General features: G+C 42.2%; 1 protein-coding gene across 4 annotated transcripts in view; it reads right to left on the bottom strand.

Annotated features, from left to right (window-relative positions):
* Positions 1-346: 346 nt before the first annotated feature.
* slc12a7b (solute carrier family 12 member 7b) overlaps positions 347-26,028 on the bottom strand; it is a 150,547-nt gene continuing 124,865 nt past the window's right edge. For 2 of the 4 annotated variants that reach the window (XM_060922449.1, XM_060922451.1), the window contains 3 exons: positions 19,529-19,543; positions 9,376-9,509; positions 347-5,224 (listed from right to left, as the gene is read on the bottom strand). In XM_060922449.1, coding sequence (XP_060778432.1) covers positions 5,133-5,224; positions 9,376-9,509; positions 19,529-19,543 — 241 coding nt within the window. In that variant the 3' untranslated portion in view covers positions 347-5,132. The remainder of the gene's footprint in view (positions 5,225-9,375; positions 9,510-19,528; positions 19,544-26,028) is intronic. The other 2 variants (XM_060922450.1, XM_060922452.1) reach the window with 1 other exon arrangement.

Here is a 26,028-nt window from a genome sequence, read left to right as displayed (position 1 = left end):
AAAGGCTTTGCTCTCCTATGATGAACTAAATTTTGTTGTACATTTGTGCAGTGACAATAAAGGCATTCTATCTACGGGTATATGTGGCTTGGTGGAGGTATATATGCTACCAGGAACCTTTCTAGTGTGTTGTTCCTCCTGTTTACAAATCCTGAGGTGACAGGATAGTTGATTATCAGCTGATGTACTATAATGTATATCTTCTTTAAATATTATGATGCAGCCAGTGTAAAACCTATGCCAAGTCAAATACGTGGAATAGAGCCGCTGTGGTGACCCCTAACGGGAGCAGCCAAAAGAAGAAGAAGAAGAAGAATAGAAAAAAAAGGACAAATGAGACAAAGACTCTAGATGCATTTCAGTACTTTAATTTAAATTATTCAGAGGCACAAATGTAATTTAAAGGGTTTCTTTCCACTACTGTGGATCCATATGTGCTGCAATTGGTGCCTTTCTTGTATTATATGCACAAGGCTACTACAGGTTTTGGTTGAGTGTGTCTATCCCAGCGGACGTGAGACACAGGTGGTTCTTCTGGAAATGAAAATGATGAGGGACTTTGGATCTGAGAAGTTTTTTGAGAGATTTTTGATGATACTGCTACATATTTCAGTGCCCACAGATATTACACATACATTCTATGTTCTCTCTCTCTCTCTCTCACTCACACACACCTCTCTTCTCTTCCAATCAGAATCAGGGTTAAGCAAACATAAAATGGTTTCGAATTTTCTTAAGCAACTAATGAGACACTACTTTTTAAGCTCTCCACAATATTATCATTATGGAGCCTCTGACTGATCTTTTTGTAGCTGTATATCAGTAAATCCCATCAGTCCCTGGTTCAATGGCTTCTCACTCATCATTTCTATTTAGTTAAATTCCATGTGCTCGTGCCTCACCTTGATAAACATAAAGAGAAACCTTCTCCCACACCAAACAGATGGTCCTAATATGAGAACTTTTTTTTATTTTATTGCCCATTGCCCGTTTATTGTCCTGTTCCCATAGAAAAGTTTTCCCAGTGAACCACAAAAGCACTACATGCTATGTTCCAAATGGTTTAGTTGACAGAAAAGGAGGGAGAAAAAAAACAAGAACACAAAACCTTATACACACTTATTGCCCTTGCCACATTTCACTAAAATTCAGCATAACACTTAGAATAACATAACTGAAGTGCAGAGACTATGACCACAGACAACACGATAAGACGACTAGTAAATGGATAGAAACGTGGATGTTGAACCCCAGAGAAAGAGTCCCGCTTCATCAACATCCATTTGTAGGGATTCCCTTTCTCTAGCTAGCTCTATCACGATGCACTGCAGAAAAATGCAAATGTTCAGGTTACAAAATACTGCACAACTAAAAGAAAAGGAAAGAAAATAAACTGTTCAAATATATACAGTGATATATCCCTTTTTCTCCACACAGGCTTGAACAGCATTGGATACTAACAAGGCCATAAACCTGCAGAGATGATGGTAGGGAATCCAAATTTGCTCTCTCACTCAAGTTTCAGACCTTATTGACAAGAAAACAATTCATGCCACGGAAGCTGCAATCATAGAAACACACTTTTACAAGGTTTATATGTTGCACATACACATTTTCTCCATCTACTGTGCGTGACTGTAAATACAACTAAACACACACACACACACACACACACACACACACACACCTTCCAGTATGTTTTTTGGCACAAATCATATTTTGATACAAAGGACAAGTACATTAACTTAAAAACGTAAAATAATTAAAGCTCAAACAGTATTTTCTTTGTTATACCAGCTTATCACGCTTCCTAAACCAAAACAGGATTTCCTATGAGTCTGGCCCTTACATTTAAACTAAATTGGTGCTGAAACAAAAACACAAACAAACAGACAAACAAAAACCCCCAAAACATATGAGCACACGGACTATAGTTATGTTCACTCCAACTCTGTTACTGTATAAGGCCCTGGTCATGCTACTGGTCCCAATTATGTTGCCCAAGGGGTAAAATGGAAATATTCTTGTATGTATCCAGTACTATACTTTTTGATTTCCATCCATCCATTATCTGTAGCCACTTATCCTGTACAGCAGGGGTCTTCAATCCTATCCGCAAAGGGCCGGTGTAGCTGCAGGCTTTCATTACAGCCAAATTGGAGGCTCACTTGATTGTTGACTGGAGACGAGGGTGAAATGATTAAACAAGTGAAATCAGGTGTAGCTCCTGCTTGGTTGGAATGAAAGCCTGCAGCCACACTGGCCCTTTGTGGATAGGATTGAAGACCCCTGCTGTACAGGGTCGCAGGTAAGCCGGAGCCTATCCCAGCTGACTACGGGCGAGAGGCGGGATATACCCTGGACAAGTCGCCAGATCATCACAGGGCTGACACATAGACACAGACAACCATTCACACTCACATTCACACCTACGCTCAATTTAGAGCGTAGTCACCAGTTAACATAACCTGCATGTCTTTGGACTGTGGGGGAAACCGGAACACCCGGAGGAAACCCACAGACATGGGGAGAACATGCAAACTCCGCACAGAAAAGCCCAAGTCGGCCACTGGGCTTGAACCTAGAACCTTCTTGCTGTAAGGCGACAGTGCTAACCACTACACCACCGTGCCGCCCCTTTTTGAGTTCCTAATACCCTAAAGTTAATAAATCACAGGGAGTGAGAGCTTAATGGGACCTTGTGCACATTATCCAGGCATCTGAATGAAGCAACAAGAAGGCTCTTCTGCTTCAAATAAGAAGGTGGCGTAAACTCAATGTTTCTAAAATTCACTTTACCTAGGCTTGTCAATGATCCAAGCGAGGTAAACACACTTTTTGTGGCAAAACTTGAAAATTTCAGCAGAATTGGAACACTGCTTACAGAGGTAATTGAAATTCCGTATGTGACAAATGTTTACGGAAAATAGTCGAATGAACTTTGGTCAAATGGCACATCTTAAAATTCTCAGTGTTTCAGAAGTCTGTGTATTACACTTATATACTGCATGTTAGACTCCGCCTTCTCAGACAGCACTTTGAATGAGTCTGGTTCTTACCTATTAGGACACAGCAGCCTACTAGAAATAACTTAAAATTGTTTATGGAAAATGTCACATACAGAACCATGGGTTTGCATTGCTTCTGGCGAGACTTGCATTCAACATGCAGCTTGAATCTTACAACACATTTAAACGATAAACTGTTAGGGGTCCAACCAGCAAGAAATGTAGAGGCTATACCAAACAGGCAAAAACTCTGAACAGTTCCTATCTGGTCCGATATCTGCATGCAACATGGCATATGGCCAAATGGGAGGTTTTGGGTGACTGTCGTTACCTGGAAATAGATCATAAAAAAATAATTATGCTACCCAAGCTGAACACTATATGAACACTATTAGGACGTTGTGCTTTTGGTGATAAATATCTAACATGATCTAATAGGGGCTTAGACATGACATTTTTTGGAGTGGGACCAATAGTGTGACCAGCACCATAAGCTATATGACCTACCTATTATGACCTGCAGCCTGGATTTTAAATATTTATCCCTACATGATGTGTACGATTGTCACCACTAAAAACATTACGTGGTCCAGCATTTAAAAATGATCAGTTGTTCGTTTCCTTCATCTCACACAGATGTTAAGGCAGGTACGACTGTAAATGATGGGAAATAATACGGCTTTGGTTGTAACCATGCTGACAGCTTAAAACGTTGTGATCCACTGGATGACATTTATTATATATATATATATATATATATATATATATATATATATATATATATATATATATATATATATATATATTTTCAGTTCTGACATGTAACATTTACTCTCAAGAAGAGTCTTGTTAAAAAGAAAGATTTGAAGATTTTTGGTCTAAAACTTCGACTAAAATCAAGATTGTCCAAGTTCTTTGTGCAAGTATTATGGCTATTTTCCTGCTGCTCTGATGGGACGTAGTTAACATCTCAGAAAAACAAATCAACCAAGTAAACCCTTAAGCAGCTCGAGAATGATATGCTAGTGACAAAAAAGAAGGAACCAAAATGATTGCATGTATCCACATAAATAAAATGCGCTAAAATAACATGCACACATTTGGCAAACACATCACAACTAGCCCTGTACATGAAACAAATAAATACTCACTAGTTAAAAATGAATCGTGAGAATTTTCCTGGGGAAAGAAAATCAAATAATACAATAAAAACAATATAAAAGAATGATGTAGACTGAACTATGATGATTTGACAAAGTATATATAAAACAAAGGTGACAAAGGCTCTTTAGAATAATGTCATAGCAAGAAAATCGATGGAGGAACAAAAAAAAAAAAATCACACCATCAACGCAACATTTATATTAAATGGAATATTATCTTCGGAGTTCAAATGTGTTGCTGTTGTTAAGTGTAAAAATGGTTAAAGAATGACAACCAAAAGGTTGTAATTCCTTAACGGCATTACTCGAAACAGCCTGTGAATGCAAAAATAAAATAACTGTTTTGTAATCTAAAACCTTATGAACATATGGTGCAAAGGCCAAGGGAACAACTGCCCAGGTCTCCTCATAACGACATGTAGTGCTGCTGTGGTGATCAGAGCCACCAATCTGAAGTGTTTTATTCCAGCCCTCGTCACAAGCAGCACATTGAGAGTAACAGTAAATCTAATTCTACCTCTCCCACTGAAAACTCTGCATTGCCTATGTAAAATCGCTTAGTAATTTGAATATGCTCATGGCTGTTTTATGAATATGCTCATGGCTGTTTCGATTCCTTTAGAAAACAATAACAGTCGGCACATAGAGCATTTCCTGATATTACATATTCTTCACTGAACATAAACAGACATGGATGGTAGAAGAAAAAAGGAGAAATACAAAATAAAATGAATATAGATAGTCAATGAGTGCCAATAGTTTTGGTGTGCTCGTTTGTCCGTTGGTCTGGGTTATACGTCCTGCCCGAAAGGTCTTCCTGCCTAAGGGAGGCAGCCTCTTTTTCCCCACCAAGGCCAAAACTGCACAGTCTCTCCAGAAACACCAGTCCTCCATCATGCCACTGTCCCAATCCCAGCTTCGCCATCAGTGCTACTCAAATACAGCTGGGACAGCAAGGGAGTTAGGAGTAGATGGTGATAACCTCTCGCCCACCACCACGCACCAACAGGACCCGGTTGAGACCTTCTAACAAAACCTCCAGGAACTCCATGTCTGAGGCACACTGATTAAGAAATAAAATCATTCATTTGTCAGTGAATAGAAACAGAGATATACCAGAACTCTTCTTTAACTGTTGAACCTGGCTTTTGTTTAACTGGCAGTACCAGTCAAAAGTTTGGACACACCTTCTAATTCAATGTTTTTTCTTTATTTTTATTCATTAAAAGACACTTCTTCACATCTTAAAGTAATGATGGATGTCGTTTCTCTTTACTTAGCTTAGCAGTTCTTGACATAATATGGATGACTACAGTTGTGCAATCGGGCTATTTACTTTTAATAGTATTTTTATTATTTACTGTTTGATCTCAAACACATGAAGAAGGTAAGAAATTGCACTAATTAACTTTTAACGAGGCACCTGTTAATTGAAAAACATTCCAGGTGATGACCTCATGAAGCTGGTTAAGATAATGCCAATAGTGTGTAAAGCGCCATCAAGGTAAACGCTGGATACTTTGAAGAATCTAAAACATCTTTCGCTGTTTTTTTTAAACACTTTTTTGTTTCGCACATACGGTAACTCCACATATGTTCCATATTTTATTTAATAGTTTTGATGTCTTCAGTATTGGTAGACAATGTAGAAAATAGTCAAAATACAGAAAAACCTATAAATGATGAGTAGGGGTGTACAAACTTTTGACCGGTCTTGTATTTGTGTGGCGGTTTGGGAAAACTGAAAAATTGTATTATATATATATATATATATATATATATATATATATATATATTTTTTTTTTAATTGTTAGATTTTTATCTGTATATTGTATAGTTGGGGGCGGCACGGTGGTGTAGTGGTTAGCGCTGTCGCCTCACAGCAAGAAGGTTCGGGTTCGAGCCCCGTGGCCGGCGAGGGCCTTTCTGTGCGGAGTTTGCATGTTCTCCCCGTGTCTGTGTGGGTTTCCTCCGGGTGCTCCGGTTTCCCCCACAGTCCAAAGACATGCAGGTTAGGTTAACTGGTGACTCTAAATTGACCGTAGGTGTGAATGTGAGTGTGAATGGTTGTCTGTGTCTATGTATCAGCCCTGTGATGACCTGGCGACTTGTCCAGGGTGTACCCCGCCTCTCGCCCGTAGTCAGCTGGGATAGGCTACAGCTTGCCTGCGACCCTGTAGAACAGGATAAAGCGGCTACAGATAATGAGATGAGATTGTATAGTTGGTTTGTTCTTGGGATCTTTTTTCCCTTGAAATTCAATTTTATGTTGTATAGAGTGTCTTTTTTCTTTTCACTTGTCTGATAACTTGTGGCTGTAACATAATTTCCCTGATCTATCTATCTATCTATCTATCTATCTATCTATCTATCTATCTATCTATCTATCTATCTATCTATCCATCCATCCATCCATCCATCCATCCAGGGTGCGATTTGTCAAAAAACCAGAAGGGGGGGATTTTTTTTTTTTAAATCATGAAACGTCACAAAATTAAGGTAACAATAGGCTAACAGCTCAATAACATCCGATGATATCAAATGAATAACACTAAATGAAAACGAACACTAAACCAGAGATAGTAAATTCATCTTCCTATCTCTCTGACTAAATACACGAACACTAACACACAACAAAGTTCGCATTGCTTGTCGCGTTGCTGTGATGTTTCTCTCCCTCCGGATTAAATGGACAGTGACTCGAAAATCACTAAAATACATGAATACTAAATGAACAGTTTGCTCTGATGGCGCAGTTCACATTGTGCGCAGCTTTCCGATTTAAACTGTTTTTTTCTCATCCTTATACTTCCTGTTTCATGGACTGTAATGGATTTGCTTATTTAGTAATTTTAATACAGAATTTACTTTGAAATTATAATCAGACACTCCAACGCCCCCCCTAAAAAAAAAAATCGGCCGTGAAAAAGGCGGCATCCGCCAAAAGGCGCGCTGTTTGCATCCCTGCATAGAACGCAAAGATATTGTTATTATCTACAATGTATCTATTTGCTGGGGACGTTCGTGAACATCAAAGCTGCCACTTCGGGTCATTTTGAAAGTGAGTGCAATGTAGACCATAGAAAACTGTGTCACAACATGCCTGTCATGTCAACTTTTTTTTTGGTTTGTTTGTTTGTTTTTTTGACGGGGTTGTCCCCGAGGATTTTTTTTCAGCAGAGATAAAAACCAGAGGGGGGGGATGATCCCCCCCAGCAAATCGCACCCAGTATCTATCTATCTATCTATCTATCTATCTATCTATCTATCTATCTATCTATCTATCTATCTATCTATCTATCCCAATATATTTCATAGAGTGTGTGTGTGTATACTGTATATGTACACTGGAGATCAAAATTAGAGAACAACTTATAAAAACTTGAATAATTTTGAAATAATACCATCTTCACTGCTCAACAGTTTAAGGACATTTTGTTGTGTCTATACCATGCTACAACAACACTTTTTCACAAAATGGATAACGCATTTCAACAAAAAACCTGCATTTTGCAAAAAATGCACTGATCAAAATTAGAGAACACTTTCAGGTGCCTCCCACTTAATGGTGCTAATCTAGCACATGGTGCTAATTTCCTTGATTATCAGTCAACCCCTATTTAAGTGGCATTCTAACTGCCAGTTTCATTGACTTTGCAAGATGGTGGGTCGTTCTAAAGTGACTGAAAGCCTCCGGCAGCAGGTTGTCCAGATGAAGACCAAAGGGATGACCCTATCAGCCATAGCAAGACAAGTTGATCGTTCCAAATCTGTGATTTCAAGAATATTGAATCTTTACAAAACTACAAACTCATTCAAGTCGCCCAAGAAGGCTGGTCGTCCACGGAAGACAAATGCAAGAGAGGACAGGTCACTGCGAAGGATGTCAATGGGTAATCGTTTCCATACTGCAGGTGGAATTGCTCGCCAGTTCAGTGCTGAACATGGTAAGGATCTGTCTCGCCATACAGTGGCTCGCCGTTTAAGAGCATTTGGACTGAAGGCCCACACTGCAGTGACCAAACCTCTCATTAGCAAAAAAAATCAAAAAGCTAGACTGAGCTTTGCTGAGGAGCATGTTGTGTGGACAGAGGAGAACTGGTCCAGGGTTCACTTCAGTGATGAAAGCAAATTTAATTTATTTGGGTCTGATGGGAAGCATTATGTTCGGCGACACATTGGAGAAAGACTAAACCCAAAGTGTGTAAAGAAGTCAGTGAAAGGTGGAGGAGGAAGTGTCATGGTTTGGGGCATGTTTTCTGCTGCGGGAGTTGGGCCTCTTGTACAGCTACATGGCCGAGTGAATGCAAATGTGTATCAGAACCTTCTTCAACAGCACATGGTTCCTTACTTGCGTTCATCGCCCAATCAGCCTGCAGTCTTTATGCAGGACAATGCTCCATGTCACACAGCAAAACGGGTAAAGAATTTCCTTGAAGGTGAAAACATTGAATTAATGGCATGGCCTGCCCAGAGTCCTGATCTCAACCCAATAGAGAACCTCTGGAAAATCCTTGGTGACAAAGTTATGGTCAAGAAACCCTCTACAATCACCGAACTGTGGAGGAGGCTGGAAGAAGAATGGACCAAAATCACACCAGAGCAGTGTGAGAGACTAGTGCTATCCTGTGGCCGCAGATGTGCTGAAGTCATTCACAGCAGAGGCCTGTACACTTCTTACTAATTGCTGACTGTTGTAACCTTCAGATTTTTGTTCCAGATTGTTGTTCTCTAATTTTGATCAGTGTGTTCTCTAATTTTGATCAGTGCGTTTTCTGAAAAATATTTTTTTTTTTTGTGAAATGCCTTTAGTCATTTTGTGAAAAAAATGTTGTTGAACCATGATATGGACACAATAAAATGTCATTTAACTGTTGAGCAGTGAAGATGGTATTATTTCAAAATTATTCAAGTTTTTATAAGTTGTTCTCTAATTTTGATCTCCAGTGTACACCTTGTTAGCTAAAGCTGTCTCTACACTATACAATTTTCAGCCCATATTTACTGTCACAGACAAAAATTGTAAAATTATTTGAGTTTAGATCGGCAGTACCAGAAATGTAAAAATAAAATCTCAGAGTGTGACTTCTACAACAACACTCGTGTAAAAGGCAGCAGGGGGACAGCAAAGGATTATGTGAAACTCATCAAACAGCTACAAGTATGATAGTGGCTTAGACACTTATAAAATTCGATAAGGATACAGTTTTCATCTCCGTCACGGTTCCTGGGTGGTCCAGGCATGTTGAGGAGGACCAGCTGAGCGTCATGCGACTTGGACAGCACCACTTCGTTCAGCTTCACGGCCGTGTGCATGCGCCTCACATTCGACTGGTTGCTGTTTTCCAAAAGTGTATAGAGGAGGAGTAAATTTCAAGGGACTGATGTCTGAAAGCCTCAAAGAATAGGTGATAAACCATAGATACCAAATACAGGGACAAAGTGAATTAAGGACACTTAATACTTCAAAGTAATAGATGATCAAGGCCCTAGCTGGCAGTTCCAACAGCACAGACACAAGTCTGAGCTTATAGTCATAGAATGTAGTGCTATAATTAGTTGGTATAATTTATGTATCAATTAAATGATTAAAAATATACTGAAATGTCCCTGTGTTGAGTCCTGTGGTTTAAATCTCGCATTCAATTACAATGACCAATATATCATCCTGTACAAAACTGTGCAAAAGTCTTAGGCACATGCAAAGATATACTGTAGAGCAAAGATTCCTTCAGAAATAATGAAATTAAACACTTCTATATTAAAAAAATGCTATAAACAGCAGTAAGCCATAATAAATGAAACAAAGTCCATATTTGGTGTGAGACGACCCTTTGCTTTAAAAAAAAAATAGCAGTCTCAGGTCCAATGAGTGCAGTTTTATAAGGAAATGAGCTGTAGGTTTTACTGAGCATCTTACAGAACCAGCTACAGTTCTTCTGGACACTTTGACTCTCACACGTGCTTCTTAATTTTGCACCAAAACCCAGCAGCCTTCATTATGTTTTCTTTTTTTTAATCTGAAAAATGCTCTCTTATGTACAGTGGTGCTTGAAAGTTTGTGAACCCTTTAGAATTTTCTATATTTCTGCATAAATATGACCGAAAACATCATCAGATTTTCACACAAGTCCTAAAAGTAGATAAAGAGAACCCAGTTAAACAAATGAGACAAAAAAATTATACTTGGTCATTTATTTATTGAGGAAAATGATCCAATATTACATATCTGTGAGTGGCAAAAGTATGTGAACCTTTGCTTTCAGTATCTGGTGTGACCCCCTTGTGCAGCAATAACTGTAACTAAACATTTCCAGTAACTGTTGATCAGTCCTGCACGCCGGCTTGGAGGAATTTTAGTCCATTCCTCCGTACAGAACAGCTTCAACTCTGGGATGTTGGTGTGTTTCCTCACATGAACTGCTTGCTTCAGGTCCTTCCACAACATTTCAATTGGATTAAGGTCAGGACTTTGACTTGGCCATTCCAAAACATTAACTTTATTCTTCTTTAACCATTCTTTGGTAGAACGACTTGTGTGCTTAGGGTCGTTGTCTTGCTGTATGACCCACCTTCTCTTGAGAGTCAGTTCATGGACAGATGTCCTGACATTTTCCTTTAGAATTCACTGGTATAATTCAGAATTCATTGTTCCATCAATGATGGCAGATGCAGCAAAACAGGCCCAAACCATGATACTACCACCACCATGTTTCACAGATGGGATAAGGTTCTTGACCCCTGACTGCTCCCCGGGCGCTCTGGTGTGGCTGCCCACTGCTCTGAGTGTGTGTGTGTGTGTTCACTGCTTCAGATGGGTTAAATGCAGAGGATGAATTTCACTGTGCTTGAAGTGTGCATGTGACTGCTGGAATGCAGTGTTTTCCTTTCTCCAAACATAACACTTCTCATTTAAACCAAAAAGTTCTATCTTGGTCTCATCTGTCTACAAAACATTTTTCCAGTAGCCTTCTGGCTTGTCCACGTGATCTTTAGCAAACTGCAGATGAGCAGTAATGTTCTTTTTGGAGAGCAGTGGCTTTCTCCTTGCAACCCTGCCATGCACACCATTATTGTTCAGTGTTCTCTTGATGGTGGACTCATGAACATTAACATTAGCCAATGTGAGAGAGGCCTTCAGTTGCTTAGAAGTTACCCTGGGGTCCTTTGTGACCTCGCCGACTATTACACACCTTGCTCTTGGAGTGATCTTTGTTGGTCAACCACTCCTGGGGAGGGTAACAGTGGTCTTGAAGTTCCTCCATTTGTGCACAATTTGTCTGACTGTGGATTGGTGGAGTCCAAACTCTTTAGAGATGGTTTTGTAACCTTTTCTAGCCTGATGAGCATCAACAACGCTTTTTCTGAGATCCTCAGAAATCTCCTTTGTTCGTGCCATGATACACTTCCACAAACATGTGTTGTGAAGATCAAACTTTGATAGATCCCTGTTCTTTAAATAAAACAGGGTGCCCACTCACACCTGATTGTCATCCCATTGATTGAAAACACCTGACTCTAATTTCATCTTCAAATTAACTGCTAATCCTAGAGGTTCACATACTTTTGTCACTCACAGATATGTAATATTGGATCATTTTCCTCAATAAATAAATGACCAAGTATAATTTTTTTGTCTCATTTGTTTAACTGGGTTCTCTTTATCTACTTTTAGGACTTGTGTGAAAATCTGATGATGTTTTAGGTCATATTTATGCAGAAATATAGAAAATTCTAAAGGGTTCACAAACTTCCAAGCTCCACTGTAATATGCTGCTCAGATACAAACTTTCTTTTTCTGTAACATTTAATTTTGTGCTGGAGAACTAATGTTTGGAAATTGAAAATGGTTTTGTACTGACTCGATAACGTCGAAGTAAAATACATAATTAATAAAATAAAAATCTGTATGTACTAAAAAAAAAAAAGATCTAGGGTGCCTAAGACTTTTGTACAGTACTGTAGTGCTGTACTGACAGGGTTATTCTATGGTCCAAAATACACATAAGACAATTACAATGCCAAGATTATATGAGGATTAATTGTTTTTAAAGTATCATAAGGGAAAGAAATCACACTAAAGTCACCCTAAACCTGATTAAATCTTTATTATTGAATTCATTTCAATGTGTAAATTGGTCCAAAGTGTTCAGAATATCACTGCAGCAGTTTTCTTCTGTGAAATGGGGAAGATCTGAAATCTAACTGGACAATCTGAATTTACTGAGCAGGCAAGCATTAAAATATCAATAAATAATGCACAATTATATGCCAATATGCAAATATATGCAAATCACCACCAGTTTTAAGTGCATGTAGGACTGGTTGTGTTTAATTTAGCATATTCACAGAATCTACAGAAAGTCCAAAAAGTCAGGGACCAATGAGACTATGCATCGCAAATTTGTCAATCTGAATATGTTGCACGAAAATCTGGTAAAACACAATTCAGAAGCTGAGAAAATGAGTAGAGTGGAAGAGTGCACATGCAGCACACACACCGATCAGCCATAACATTATGACCACTGAAGAAGTGAATAACATTGATTATCTCATTACAATGGCACCTGTCAAGGGGTGGGATATATTAGGCAGCAAGAGAACAGTCAGTTCTTGAAGTTGATGTGTTGGAAGCAGGAAAAATGGGCAAGCGTAAGGATCTGAGCGACTTTGACAAGGGCCAAAATGTGATGGCGAGATGACTGGGTCTGAGCATCTCCAAAATGGCACATCTTGTGGGGTGTTCCCGGTATGCAGTGGTTAGTACCTACCAAAAGTGGTCCAAGGAAGGGTGAACCAGCGACAGGGTCATGGGTGCCGAAGGCTCATTGATTCGCATGGGGCACAAAGGCTATACGGTCCAGTCACACAGAAGAGCTATTGTAGCACAAACTGCTGAAAAATTTCATGCTGACACCCATTTTGGAGATGCTCAAACGCAATCATCTAGCCATCACAATTTGGTCCTTGTCAAAGTCACTAAATCCATTCGCTTGCCCATTTTTCCTGCTTCCAAGAAATCAACTTCGAGAACTGACTGTTCTCTTGCTGCCGAATATATCCCACCCCTCGACAGGTGCCATTGTCATGAGATCATCAATGTTATTCACTTCTTCACCTGTCAGTGGTGTTAATGGTATGGCAAGGTTGTAAATAACAAATACAAAATACATTCCATTACGTGTATGTTAGGACTAGGACTGTTTTGGCCTCTAGAGGCCGCTGTTATTTCCTTTTCATGTCGTGTTTATTTTGGCCTCTAGAGGCCGCCACTGTTCCTGTGTTTTGTGTTTGTGTTAATTGCCTTATTATCTTCACCTGTGTCCTTAATTAGTTTGTCTATTTATACCCCTGAGTTCAGTCCTCTTGTCACGGAGTCTTTGTGCTGTTATGTTTATCTCCAGTTTCCTTTGTACTGTGTTTTTTGATCTTCTTAGCTTTTGTATTTTTGCACTTTGCTTTTCTTTTGGATTTTACTCTTTGGTTTTTTTTTTGTCTTTTGTTTTGCCCTGTATATAGTGTATATAGTTTAAATAAACCTTTTGATTCTTTTTCTACTTCTGCCTCACGCCTCTGCATTTGAGTCATCCCCCTGGTGGCCTAGTGGGGGTTTGCTGGATTATCACACCAACGAACCAGGTTCGAATCCCAGCAAAACCCTAACAGAAAGACTCCGTCATGACCGACTCAGCAGAGGCTGCTTCAACTGTCTACCCGGCCAACCTTCAGGGAATTATGGCAGCTTTGACACGCTTCGGAGCGACCATGGACGCTCATGGACGTACGCTCACCAGCCAACGTGAGGCCCTCGCTCGCCACGAGGAACTGCTTCAGCAAATTGGGAAAACCCTGGCACAGCTGACATCTCTGCCTGCATCTCCTGCTCCTGATCCAGTTCCTGCTCCTGATCCAGCTCCCACTCCTGCTCCAGTGCCTCCTGCAATGCTGCCTTCTTCACCTCGCGAACCCAGCCTTCCTGCACCACAGAGGTATGACGGCAAGCACAGTGAGTGCCGAGAGTTCCTTACCCAGTGTCAACTCACCTTTGAGCTTCAGCCTACCACCTACACTACGGATCGCCGCAAGATTGCCTTTGTGATCACCTTATTAGCTGGTAAGGCGCGAGCCTGGGCTACTGCTATCTGGCAAAGACAGGGACCTGAGTGCTTTGATTTCCAGCTGTTTTCTGAAGAGATGCTTCGGGTCTTCGATCAGGCAGACATCAGTACCGACGCAGCCCGAAAGCTCATGTCCATCCGGCAAGGAGGAAGCGTCGCAGATTACGCCATCTCGTTCCGAACACTCGCAGCAGTAAGTGGATGGAACGAGACTGCCCTGGTGTCAGCCTTCCACCATGGTCTGTCTGACCCCATCAAGGACGGTCTGGCCTCTATTGGATGCCCAAGTGACCTCGAAACCCTCATCTCACATGCTATTCGTCTGGACAACAGGATGAGAGAACGCCACCAAGCCTTGAGCCCCCCCAGCCTCCCTACCTCTACCTGGAGACCGTCTACCTCCTTCAGTGACTGTCCAGAACCCATGCAAGTGGGTCGTACTCGCCTCTCCGCATCTGAGAGGGAGCGCAGAAGGAGGGACAAGTGCTGCATCTACTGTGGCAAGCCTGGTCACTTCCGAGCATCATGTCCCGAACTCTTGGCAAAAGGACCGCCCCGTCCAGCCGAGGGAGGGTTGTGACGGGGCCTACCCTCTCTCCCGGACTCCCTGGCCAAGGAATATACATCCCGGTCTCCATCTCCTGGGGTGAGTCTGTCCACTCTTGTCAAGCTTTGATAGACTCAGGGGCGGCTGGGAACTTTATGGATATTCACTTCGCCCAAAGCATCAATATTCCGACTGCACCTCTTGAAGTCCCACTGTCTGTGTCTGCCCTCGATGGCCAAGCGTTAGGTGATGGAAGAGTCACCCAAGTTACTTCTCCAGTTTTCCTCCAGTCTCAAGGTCACAAGGAAGAAATATCCCTGCACCTGATTCCTTCACCTGAGTTCCCAGTTATTCTAGGCCTTCCTTGGCTTACTCGCCACAACCCTCGCATAGACTGGGTAACAAGCCAGGTTGTGGAATGGGGCCCTGCATGCCATGCCTCTTGTCTGCTCTCTAGCTCTCCTGTGTCTCCTGCCGAGCCCCCTGATCTCACCGAGTTATCTCAAGTTCCCACAGAGTACTGGGATCTCAAGGAGGTATTCAGCAAGAGCAGGGCCGCCGTTCTTCCTCCGCACCGGGCCTACGACTGTGCCATCGACTTGCTCCCTGGGACTACCCCTCCTCGTGGCAGACTGTTTTCACTCTCTCAGCCAGAACGCAAGGCCATGGAGGAATACCTCAAAGATGCCCTGGTCTCTGGGTTTATTCGACCCTCCACTTCACCTGCTGGAGCCGGCTTCTTCTTTGTCGGCAAGAAGGATGGGGGGCTCCGACCATGTATTGATTACAGGGGCCTGAATAAGATCACTGTGCGCAACCGATATCCCCTTCCGCTGATGTCCACAGCTTTCGACCTGCTCCAAGGCGCCACCGTCTTCACCAAGTTGGACCTACGGAACGCATACCACCTCATCCGTATCCGACAGGGAGACGAGTGGAAGACTGCCTTTAACACCCCGTCTGGGCACTACGAATACCAGGTGATGCCCTTCGGACTCACCAACGCACCAGCTGTTTTTCAGGCCCTAATCAACGACGTCTTAAGGGACATGATTAACCTATACGTTTTTGTCTACCTCGACGACATCCTTATCTTTTCCAAGACCGTGCAGGAGCACCGCCACCATGTCCGCCAGGTTCTCCAGAGGCTGCTACAGAACAATCTGTTCGCCAAGGCCCAGAAATGCGAATTTCATGTTCCCGAGGTCTCCTTTCTGGGATTTATTGTACGGACAGGCCAACTCCAAATGGACCCTGCCAAGACCCTGGCCGTCCGGGATTGGCCTACTCCCAAGTCCGTTAAGGAGGTTCAGCGGTTCTTAGGATTCGCTAACTTCTACCGCAAGTTCATCAGGAACTTCAGTTCTGTGGCAGCACCCATGTCAGACCTCACCAAAGGGACAGGTGGATCTTATGGCTGGTCTCCTCAGGCAGAAAAGGCGTTCAAAGACCTCAAGGACCGCTTCTGCACGGCACCCATTCTGGTTCTCCCGGACACCTCCCAACCATTCATCGTGGAGGTGGACGCCTCGGACAGTGGTGTCGGCGCGGTGCTCTCTCAACGTTCGGAAGGAAAGCTGCACCCCTGCGCTTACTTCTCCCACCGCCTGAGTCCTGCTGAGTCCCGGTACGATGTGGGGGATCGAGAACTGCTAGCGGTCAAACTGGCCCTTGAGGAGTGAAGGCACTGGCTGGAGGGAGCACAACATCCATTCCTGGTTTGGACTGACCACAAGAACCTGGAGTACCTCCAGCAAGCCAAGAGACTGAACCCTCGACAGGCTAGGTGGGCCCTGTTTTTCAGTCGGTTTGACTTCACCCTCTCGTACCGTCCCGGCTCCAAGAACACCAAACCTGACGCACTGTCCAGGCTGTTCTCTGCCACTAACAGGGAGAATGAAGTCGGGCCTATTATCCCGGTGTCCCGGATTGTGGCCCCTGTCCGCTGGGGTATTGAGGAGGCTGTTCGACGAGCCCAACGCCAGGACCCCGGTCCTGGGACGGGGCCACCGGGCCTCTTGTACGTCCCACATCAAGCCCGGGCCAAGGTTCTCCAGTGGGGTCACTCTTCCCCTCTCACCGCCCACCCGGGAGCTCGGAGGACCCTGGACTTCCTGAAAAGACGCTTCTGGTGGCCTAACATGGAGAAGGAAGTAAGGTCATTTGTCCTGTCCTGTGAGGTTTGCACCAGAACCAAGAACCCACGACAGCGTCCCCAGGGTCTCCTGCATCCTCTGACCATTCCCCGGCGTCCCTGGTCCCACGTGGCAGTCGACTTTATCACGGGTCTCCCTGAGTCACAAGGTAACACGGTCATTTTGGTCTTAGTTGACAGATTCTCCAAGGCCTGCCGCTTCATACCACTGTGCAAACTCCCCTCTGCTCTTGAAACTGCGAAACTTTTGTTTAATCATGTCTTCCGAGTCTTTGGTCTTCCACAGGACATCGTCTCAGACCGAGGGCCCCAGTTCTCCTCCCGAGTGTGGCACGGGTTCTGCAAGGTCATCGGAGCCACTGCCAGCCTCTCCTCTGGGTTTCACCCACAGTCCAATGGTCAGACGGAGAGGCTCAACCAGGACCTGGAAACCACCCTGCGAGGCCTGGCTATGGATAACCCGACATCGTGGAGCACCTGGCTGCCATGGGCGGAGTACGCCCACAACACCCTGCAGTCATCGGCCACCAAGCTGTCGCCATTCCAGTGCCAATTCGGGTTCCAGCCACCTCTGTTCCCGGACCAGGAGGAGGACGCGGGGGTGCCCTCGGTCAACCAATATGTGAGACGGTGTCGCAAGACCTGGAGCAAGGTCAGGAAGACCCTCATACAGACCTCCAGAACCAACCAGACTCAGGCCAACCGCCATAGAAGACCTGCACACGCTTTCCGCCCTGGGCAGCGTGTTTGGCTGTCCACTAAGGACCTTCCACTGCGGGTGGAGAACCGCAAGCTTGCTCCTCGCTACATTGGCCCCTTCAAGGTGGTGCGCAGGGTGAACCCTGTCTCCTACCGGCTCCAGTTGCCCCGGACTCTGAGGATCAACCCCACTTTCCATGTTTCCCTGTTACGGCCCGTACTGACGTCTACGTATGCCCCTGCCCCTAGGAACCCCCCACCCCCCCGCATCTTCCAGGGGCAGACTGTGTTCACTGTGAATCGCCTGCTTGACTCCCGCCGGGTCCGCGGCGGGTTGCAATATCTGGTGGACTGGGAGGGCTATGGTCCTGAGGAGCGCTGCTGGGTTCCTGCTCGGGATGTCCTTGATAAAGAACTATGTCGGGACTTCCATTCGGCCCATCCGGATCGCCCTGGGAACGTCAGGAGACGCTCCTAGAGGGGGGGGTCCTGTTAGGACTAGGACTGTTTTGGCCTCTAGAGGCCGCTGTTATTTCCTTTTCATGTCGTGTTTATTTTGGCCTCTAGAGGCCGCCACTGTTCCTGTGTTTTGTGTTTGTGTTAATTGCCTTATTATCTTCACCTGTGTCCTTAATTAGTTTGTCTATTTATACCCCTGAGTTCAGTCCTCTTGTCACGGAGTCTTTGTGCTGTTATGTTTATCTCCAGTTTCCTTTGTACTGTGTTTTTTGATCTTCTTAGCTTTTGTATTTTTGCACTTTGCTTTTCTTTTGGATTTTACTCTTTGGTTTTTTTTTTGTCTTTTGTTTTGCCCTGTATATAGTGTATATAGTTTAAATAAACCTTTTGATTCTTTTTCTACTTCCGCCTCACGCCTCTGCATTTGAGTCATCCCCCTGGTGGCCTAGTGGGGGTTTGCTGGATTATCACACCAACGAACCAGGTTCGAATCCCAGCAAAACCCTAACAGTGTAGGTTCCTGACGTGTCGGACACTTTGTAGATTTATCCTCATCAAGAAAAGCGTAGGTTTACTTTTGTGTATTTTATCTAATGCCTATGAATTGATATTATGAATAAAGGGGAAAATACCTTCAAAATAGGTTTTGGGTGACTTTAAATAACTATTATATTCCAGTTATGTTACTATATGTTTATATAATATTACATTACTATTCTATTACAGGGCTTTGGTAAAAAAAAAAAAAATCAAATGCATACATTATAACAAGATGTAAAAATGATTGCTTAATGCACTGTATACAGTAATTGTTTAATAAAAATTGCATTGTTCTTCTACAGGGTCATAGCAACTAGGAAAATAAAGCAAATAAAGCAAACAGGATAATGTACTTTCAGCAAATAAAAGCACATTAGTGGAGGTTAAAGCGCATGGCACTGACAGCAGGTGAACAGAGCAGGATATGCACATGACCTTAATGCAAATTATAATGAAAAACTCACACGCAACACAATCAAAATCCATGCTCTCCATCACAACCTGATGTCAATTCAACCATCCACACTCAAGGATCTGTTTATTTTGCATGTCTTATGATGGACCGTAAGGTTTGAATTAAATTTTCAGATATTCTCAAACTGACACCAGGTGCTGTGGTTTGAAGAGCATGCACTCTTTTGGCTTAAAGGAAAATGCTATTCTGTCATGCTAGCTACATGACTTTATGCAGTGAAAGAACTCTCTCTCTCTCTCTTTCTCTCTCTCTCTCTCTCTCTCACACACACACAGAGGAGGATAAATTGTAATGAACCAAGGAGACAGGACAGCTACACCAAAGACACATGGCCTACGGTACATTAAAAAGAAAGTGGACTTACAGACTCTCCCACTCTCTGGAAGGAGGAAAATGGGACAAAACAATAGAGACAAACTTAGACGTTGCTGCAAACCCTTCACGAGGACATGCCAACCAACCATCCCAGCAAATCGACAGGTAAAAATATTTAATGCTGTAATCGGCAATTGTCTAATCACATATACTGAGAAACTTTAGCAACCGCTTTAAAGCAGGATTCCCAATCCCAGCGCCAAAGACACGTGTTCTACTTTAACACACTCCGAGACATTAGTTTTCAAAGTACATCAAAATTTGTTGAGTTAGCATTCCTCAGAACTGGGATTAGGAAACACTGCTTTAAGTATAGTTCATTATTATTATTATTATTATTTGAAGGCTTCATAATGAGGATACTGGTCAAATAGACACCTAAGTAAAAGATGGTTGTCTTGCATAACTACACACACAGGGCTGTATTCAGAGTTGGTGATACAAGTTTAATATTTATGTCAATATTTACGCAGGGGAAAATTACTCATATTCAGACTTGGGTTACGCAGCTGCTTCTGTCAGTTTTCTGGGCTCCCCATGCAGATGATGCAAATCACGTATGTGTAGTTTACGTGTCCAAAGTTGCAAAATTTTTCTCGAGTACAAGCATGTGACATGGGTTTTTAACAGCGTCTAGATCACCAACTAGCAGTTCCCGTTGAGCACGAACGAAAGATCGGGCAAAATAAAATAAAATCTAAAGAAGAATTTTTCATTAAAAGCATTAATACGATAATTTTTAATTTAATAATATGGCTTCCATCCTCATTATACAACAGCGAATAAACTAGCACGTGATCTAGCACGTCCTATTATTAATTAATGAATGAATTAATTAATTAATTGGTTGACTGATTGATTAATTAAAATGTCAGGTGCCAATATAATAGAATAGAATAGAATAGAATAGAATAGAATATACAGTGGGCGGCACGGTGGTGCAGTGGTTAGCGCTGTCGCCTCACAGCAAGAAGGTCCGGGTTCGAGCCCCGTGGCCGACGAGGGCCTTTCTGTGCAGAGTTTGCATGTTCTCCCCGTGTCCGCGTGGGTTTCCTCCGGGTGCTCCGGTTTCCCCCACAGTCCAAAGACATGCAGGTTAGGTTAACTGGTGACTCTAAATTGACCGTAGGTGTGAATGTGAGTGTGAATGGTTGTCTGTGTCTATGTGTCAGCCCTGTGATGACCTGGCGACTTGTCCAGGGTGTACCCTGCCTTTCGCCCGTAGTCAGCTGGGATAGGCTCCAGCTTGCCTGCGACCCTGTAGAACAGGATAAAGCGGCTACAGATAATGAGAGGAGATAATATATAGTTGTGTGAAGATATGACGTTCATCTTTGAGTGGTGAATATATTTTCAACACTATATTACACAGGGTTAGTCAAAATTATGTTAACACTAATGGATTATTTTTACTGTTCTTGTTTTTATTTTTCTTTAAATGGTACTGTTGCTTGCTGGTTTTTGTGTGTTGAACACGATGGCGAACAGGTTGAGACTGTCCTGTAAATCATCTTGCACATATGATGTATGTTTTGTGAATAAATGGTTTCTACCATTTAAGTGTCAACATAATTTTGATTAACCCTGTATATTCTTAATTTCCCTGAGGGAACCCATCCAAAGGGATCAATAAAGTTTTATCTAATCTAATCTAATAATATAAATATTATTATTATTCATACAGGACACTTTTTCCATGGAATAAAAACATGTGCTCTATTCCCCTCTAGTGGGTTTCATTCATTTGGTTTGATAGCATGCAGTATTGTTATCTTATCGCTTATTCTACATGTATTACGTCACTCTACCCAATGGAGAATGAGCGTTGAATATGGTTTACGATATTGCATAGTTGTCAAGACAACATCATGTCACATGGCGGAGACGTAAAACTTCCATGCTAGCGAGCGACTGTGACAATTTGTAAACAAACATGGCCGCCAGGTTTGCTTCATTAAATACGGAAGATTTTGAGAGAATTTTAAAAGAGAAAGACGTGTTGAACACCCGAAAGGAATGTGTATGTATAATAATAATAATAATAATCATATTGCCTAGCTTTTTTGCGTGGTATATCAGATATAGTCTATTCAGCTAGCATGATACCGAACTCATCTTTGACTATCATGCTAGCTGAATAGACTATATCTGATATACCACTCAACGCCAGCCAATATAATATAATATAATATAATATAATATAATATAATATAATATAATATAATATAATATAATATAGCCATGAGATTCTAAATCTAGCTAATAAAATTGTACTGTGTGTGGGATATAAGCTATTAATTTATGTGGGATATTAAGACTTATTTGGATAAATTTGAGTTGTCAATTAATAACATGTTATGGTTAATTTAATGCGCTCACCTCTTAAGAAAACATGCCCACGGTTTGAAGGATAAGCTCACTCAGCATTCAGTGTTGTTCCTAATTTTATTCACAAAAAATCTAGTCCATAAAAATAAACTTTTTGTGGATTTTGCATGAACAATTATAATTAATCGATTAATAGTGTCATATTTGTGTAATTAGTATCGGCTTCAAATGGCATTGTATAGTTTTTCTGGAGTGTATTTTCAAATCAGAACGTGAATTTCAGTGTGAAATAGTGCGGTTTTGTGTCAGACAGTGTTTCAGGACTTTATACTGTTCCTCACTCGAGCTGCTAATACGCAAGGCTTTAAAGGAACAGTCCACCGTACTTCCATAATGAAATATGCTCTTATCTGAATTGAGACGAGCTGCTCCGTACCTCTCCGAGCTTTGCGCGACCTCCCAGTCAGTCAGACGCAGTCAGACGCGCTGTCACTCCTGTTAGCAATGTAGCTAGGCTCAGCATGGCCAATGGTATTTTTTGGGGCTGTAGTTAGATGCGACCAAACTCTTCCGCGTTTTTCCTGTTTACATAGGTTTATATGACCAGTGATATGAAACAAGTTCAGTTACACAAATTGAAACATAGCGATTTTCTATGCTATGGAAAGTCCGCACTATAATGGCAGGTGTACTAACATCTTCTGCGCGGTTCGGCAGCGCATTGCTATCTGAGCTCCGTATCAATGCGCTGCCGAAGCGCGCAGAAGGTGTTAGTACGCCTGTCATTATAGTACGGACTTTCCATAGCATAGAAAATCGCTACATTTCAATTTGTGTAACTGAACTTGTTTCATATCACTACTCATATAAACCTATGTAAACAGGAAAAACACAGAAGAGTTTGGTCGCATCTAACTACAGCCCCAAAAAATACCGTTGGCCATACTGAGCCTAGCTACATTGCTAACAGGAGTGACAGCGCGTCTGACTGCGTCTGACTGACTGGGAGGTCGCGCAAAGCTCGGAGAGGTACGGAGCAGCTCGTCTCAATTCAGATAAGAGCATATTTCATTATGGAAGTACGGTGGACTGTTCCTTTAAGTTCAGAATCATGTGGAACTGAGATACGCTTCTTTGAATTTCGCTCAAGACCATGATTATGTCCGAGGTCTGAATACTGATGTGTGCAATTTCTGTATTAAATCCTCACTCTATGCACTTATTTCAACTCTGAATCCAGCCCATAATGTCAGAATAAATAACTTCGTGGTCATGAAAGAGAAATATTAATTAAGTTCTAGACTTAATTATAAAAGGACACGGACACTATATTAAAAATTATTGCCATTGTTGTTTACAGACATACAATATGCTGTATGTTATTCTTTTAATAGTAATTATTTCATACATGGATATCGTATACTGCATGTTATTTATCCTTCAGGGAAAATTTAGAAAGTGTTACATATTATTTAAGAGAGTTTTAAATCTCGAGTAACTGAAGCATGAGTATTACTTATAATAATAACGCATTCTTGCACACATGGATGTTGGGAATATGGAGGTTTCTTCATTAACACAGAGACACAGGACACATGGTGAGATCATGACCGTTAGTCCAGACAATGTGCCTACACACTGGGCCATGCTGTTTAACAGAGATGGCTTGCAAAATCCGATATGCAATAACCGACACTACTACACATCATGCAGGCTATGCCCTTGAAAACAAAACAAAACCAAAAAAACCCTTGAAATATACACAAGAACTTCAGAGGACGTGTCAAATCATACAAACTTCTTCCAGACCAGAGAAGCTTTTTTTAAAAATTGTGCTAATAAATCAAATACTGACAAAACTAGAATAAATTCTAACATGAATCTTAAACTTTCCATAAAGTTGTAACAAACATTTTAAGTATCATGGTTTTTGCCTTAACTTTAATCTTTTACATACTATGAGAACTAGGGCTGCAACGACCCACTAAGACACCGATTCGATTCGATCCGATTCGATTTGATTCATGACTCAGACCCTTCGATTCGATTGATTTCGATTCTGCAACTAAATATAAGGGACAAACAAACCTCAGATTTTAAACTTTAATTAACAAAATCCCATTGAAATTTGTCTGGAAAGATGAAAACTTTCCAAATGCTGACTAGGGAACAGGATATGTAAGTATAAAATGCTTAAAACAAAACAAAACATATAAAATAAGTTAAAATAAGGATATTTTGGCAACTTGAACTGATGAATTCCTGAGCATTTGCTGAAACATGTCCTACTAGGAATGGAATATCTTGGCTCAAGGACATTTATCATGTTTTTAAACCCATCATTCTGTACGGTACAGAATAATAAGATCCTAGAGAATGAGAAAATGCCAAATGAATGGAGAAAGAGTGTGCTAGTCCCAATATACAAGAATAAGGGAGAGGTACAGAGCTGCAGTAATTACAGAGGAATAAAATTGATGAGCCACACCATAAGGGTATTGGAGGCGAGATTGAGAAGAGAGGAAGCAATCTGTGAACAGCAGTACGGGTTTATGCCAAGGAAGAGCACGTTGGATGCAATTTTTGCTTTAAGAATGTTAATGGAGAAGTACAGAGAAAGCTACATTGTGTGTTTGTAGACCTGGAGAAGGCATACGATATAGTGCCGAGAGATGAGTTATGGTATTGTATGAGAAAGTGTGGAGTGAATGAGAAGTATATTAGAGTGGTGCAAGACATGTATGAGAACAGTGAAACAGCAGTGAGGTGTGCAGTTGGAACAACTGAATGGTTCAAGGTGAAGGTGGGACTCCATCAAGGATCTGCTTTGAGTCCTTTCTTGTTTGCCATAGTGATGGATAGCTTGACGGACGAAGTGAGGCAAGAGTCACCATGGAACATGATGTTTGCGGATGATGTTGTGATATGTGGTGAAAGTGGAAAGGAGGTTGAGTTGGGTTTGGAGAGATGGAGGTATGCATTGGAATGAAGAGGAATGAAGGTGAGCAGGAGCAAAACAGAATACATGTGCATCAATGAGAATGGGGATGAGAGTGTAGTGAAGATGCAAGGAGTAGACGTAAAGAAAGTTGGTGAATTCAAGTACCTGGGGTCAACTGTGCAGGAAAATGGGGGCTGCGATAGTGAGGTGAGAAAGAGAGTGCAGGCATGGTGGAGCAGTTGGAGAAGGATTTCGGGAGTCATTTGTGATAGGAAAGTCCCAGCAAAAGTGAAAGGTAAGATGTATAAGACAGTAGTGAGACCAGCTGTGATGTATGGATTGGAGACCATACCCTTAATGGAGAGACAGGAGGCAAAGCTGGAGGTGGCGGAGTTGAGGATGTTAAGGTTTGCGATGGGAGGTTGGACAGGATAAGGAACGAGCACATCAGATGGACAGCACATGTGGAGAGCTTGGGAATTAAGCTAAGAGAGATGAGACTGAGATGGTCTGGGCACATCCTGAGAAGAGATGCAGAGCATGTTGGAAGGAGAATGTTGAGGATGGAGCTGCCAGGCACACGAAAACGAGGAAGGCCAAAGAGGAGATACATGGATGTGGTGAGAGAGGACATGAAAGTGGCAGGTGTGGTAGAGAAGGATGTGGAAGACAGGGAGCAATAGAGACGAAAGATCCGCTGTGGCGACCCCTAATCGGGAGCAGCCAAAAGAAGAAGAAGAAGAATCTATACGGTACAGTATGGCCGCATATCATAGGCGAGGTAGCCACTAATAACCTTCGAAATAGCTTTATTTCTAGTTTCATTCAGTTTTGGTCTGTTGACAACATCAGTTAGTTTTAACTGTCCCTGCGGACCTGGTTTTACTACTTTTGTAACACTTTGAGTTTTCAATTCAGCGGCACTTACTTCGTTTACATCCACGTTGTGTTTTCGCTTTAAATGATTTGTGAGGTGGCGGCACAGTGGTGTAGTGGTTAGCACTGTCGCCTCACAGCAAGAAGGTCCTGGGTTTGAGCCCAGCGGCAGGCGAGGGCCTTTCTGTGTGGAGTTTGCATGTTCTCCCCGTGTCTGTGTGGGTTTCCTCCAGGTGCTCCGGTTTCCCCCACAGTCCAAAGACATGCAGGTTAGGCTAATTGGTGGCTCTAAATTGACCATGAGTGTGAATGGTTGTTTGTCTCTATGTGTCAGCCCTGGCTCC

This window comes from Neoarius graeffei, chromosome 5 (assembly GCF_027579695.1).
Source record: "Neoarius graeffei isolate fNeoGra1 chromosome 5, fNeoGra1.pri, whole genome shotgun sequence".
In the NCBI taxonomy this organism is placed as follows: Eukaryota; Metazoa; Chordata; class Actinopteri; order Siluriformes; family Ariidae; genus Neoarius; species Neoarius graeffei.
This window is presented reverse-complemented; position numbering and strand designations above follow the sequence as displayed.